The 2,692-nt window shown below is 41.0% G+C and overlaps 1 protein-coding gene across 1 annotated transcript in view; it reads right to left on the bottom strand.

The window, feature by feature from the left end:
- Positions 1–2,492, bottom strand: part of LOC103523175 (insulin-like growth factor-binding protein complex acid labile subunit) — an 11,599-nt gene extending 9,107 nt beyond the window's left edge. Inside the window, exons 1-2 of the mRNA XM_026832884.1 lie at positions 1,787–2,492; positions 1,479–1,718 (exon numbers count right to left, since the gene is read on the bottom strand). Coding sequence (XP_026688685.1) covers positions 1,479–1,718; positions 1,787–2,468 — 922 coding nt within the window. The 5' untranslated portion in view covers positions 2,469–2,492. The remainder of the gene's footprint in view (positions 1–1,478; positions 1,719–1,786) is intronic.
- Positions 2,493–2,692: the final 200 nt, after the last annotated feature.

Raw genomic sequence — 2,692 nt, 5'->3', positions numbered from 1 at the left:
AAACTTTGAAACTGTGAGTTATTCTTAGGTTTTGAGTTCTGTTAGCTCCTTCCGCGAGAACATCCTAATGGGTTGGAAATAGTAAATTTAAACTTTCTTTTACGGAAATGGTCAAAAAGTCTCAGATACAATCGTACCGGACTTGACTCTTGATATCTATAACGACTCTTGGGATAACTCACACCCACATTGTAGAACACCGATGCCCTCTACGATCAGTCTGCCTTATGAAGTCGTCACAAGACGTTGAGGGGACGAGGAGAATTTATATTTAGGGAGTAATCAAATAGGCGACTCCTAGATCCGACACGCAATTGCTATGATCTTTTCGTTCCGACTTTAGGAGTCTAAACTCCTTGACATTACACCGATTGTTACGATAAAAACGAAGAAACGCATCATGGCCGTAAGAAGATGTAACACGAGGGTTTTTGTTTTTTACCTTGTTTTCTCGGGTACATATCGTTATCGCACTTGCGATCAGGATTTTGAAAAGTGGCCAGGGATCCGAGCGCTAACGCTGAGAGTACTTTGAAAAAGCCAGTGAACATCAGAAACCACGTGGGACAGGCTAGGACATGAATATGTCGTCTCCGTCTTATTATTGCGCTATAACTCGGTGTCAGCACGGCGTGTGACGTCGCTATTATCGACGCAAAGACGTACAATTTGCGCTGTCGGACTAGGAAGCGCCTATTGTTACTTCCTTCAAATATAAATTCTTTTCGTCCCCTACGTCTTGGGACGACCTTCATAAGGTAACTGATCGTAGAGGAAATCTCGGTGTTCTTACAACTCTGATCTGTAATTTATCCCACAGAGTCTTTACATATACAAAAGTAAAGTCAAATACGCATCGTTACCTAGCACTGTTTGTCACGCACATTTCGTAAAAGGAAAGTTTACATTACGATTTCTCAACCCCATTAGGATTTGTCTCAATGAAAGCAGTTACTAAGGGAAACTGGAAAAAACTAAAAATAAATAAAAGTTTTCAAAAGTTTAAGATCTATTTAAACCGTTCTGATGCCTGGAAATGCATAGAGCTCAATCATTTAGAGAAGATCACAAGATGTTATAAAAGAATTCCTAACCTTCTAACTCGTCTTTTCAGTACGTCAAGCAAATTCGTATCCTAGGTAAAGACTGCCGCTACAAGATCACAGAAGATCCAGCCACCTCGAACTTCTATTTAACGAACAACCCTTACCGTACACATTAGACAATAGACAGGTTTAGGCTGTTGAGGAAGTGGGTCCTCCGGACGATTCTTCGTAATAGAGCGTGACCCTATAAGCAATTAGGGCGAGAGAGCAATTTAGCGTTACGTCTATAGAAGGTTCGTATTTACCGGTAACGGGTTGCAGCACTTTTGTACCTCGGGTTGAGAATCGAGACGGTTCGTATGGGTTCATACACTTGCTTCTCAACTCCTGTCCAGCGTCAACCAACATAGTTCAAGTTATCTGCAAATGCACCTTTTCGTACTCGAGTTAAGTTTGAAGCACCTGTGATCTCAAGTCTTTTCAAGTATGATAATCCTTTGAAACAGCCAGCTTCGAGCATAGAGAATCCATTCTGACCGATTTCTAGTTCTTCTAGTCTAGTGAGCTTGGATAATTGCTTGGTTGGGATGGATTGTAATCTGTTATCTGTCAAAACCAAACTCCTTAACCCAGAGAGTCCTCTAAAAGCATTATCACTGATATTCGTTAATCCTGCTCCCCTTAAATCCAATGCAGATAATCTCCCAAGGCCATTGAATGCCCCATCATATTCGTTAATCCCGCTCCTCTTAAATCCAATGCAGATAATCTTCCAAGGCCATTAAATGCCCCATCTGCCAACGTCGTGAAAACATTGAGCCCAACCCTTAGCTCTGCAAGCATACCCAAGTATATGAACGAAGGAGTTGGGACAGATCGCAGTTGGTTGTCATCCAAGTACAAAATTCTTAGGGCAGTTAACCCTTCAAAGCATGCTTGGTCGATTCTGGAAATCCTGTTCTGCCCAAGATCTAACTCTTCTAGGTGAGATAATGGAGCAAACAATCTGTCTGGCAAATCTTCGAGGAAATTGCCTCTTAAATTTAACACTTTAAGACTTTTGAGACCAATGAAGGTTTTGTTGTTCACTGAGGAAAGTTTATTGTGATTCAGTTGAAGTTCCACTAGTTTTTCTTGTGGTTCAAAGCCTCGTATAGGAATATTAACCAGCTGGTTATGTGAGAGATCAACATGTTGAAGTGATGAATAAAATTGTATAGCACTGTCCACAGTCTTGATTCTGTTGTACTTGAGCACAAGCCGTTGAATAGAGGGGTTGAGTGTGATGGGGATTACATCTAAGTTGGCTTCCTTGCAGGTCACAACAAGGGTCTCGTCATTGCAATCACAGTCAGGGGGACAGAATGCGGAAGCTTGGTGGACTAGAAGCAACAAGGCAGTAGTTACTAGTAGAGACCACATTGTTATATCTGAAACAGAAGAAAACAAAACCGAATCATTAATGAAAATTCTTAATTTGTTCAGAATTCGAACTTCGAACGGTATGATGAGGAGACTTTTGAGGATTTCGGTAGGACTCTTGAAATTAGATTTCGGATTATTCTGGAATCCTGGATGTAACTTATACAGGATATAAGTTACATCCAGGATATCTATCCAGAATATTTCATCAAGCTGTCCTTGGA

The sequence above is a fragment of the Diaphorina citri genome, unplaced genomic scaffold, assembly GCF_000475195.1.
Source record: "Diaphorina citri unplaced genomic scaffold, Diaci psyllid genome assembly version 1.1 scaffold16670, whole genome shotgun sequence".
NCBI classification, from domain to species: Eukaryota; Metazoa; Arthropoda; class Insecta; order Hemiptera; family Psyllidae; genus Diaphorina; species Diaphorina citri.
This window is presented reverse-complemented; position numbering and strand designations above follow the sequence as displayed.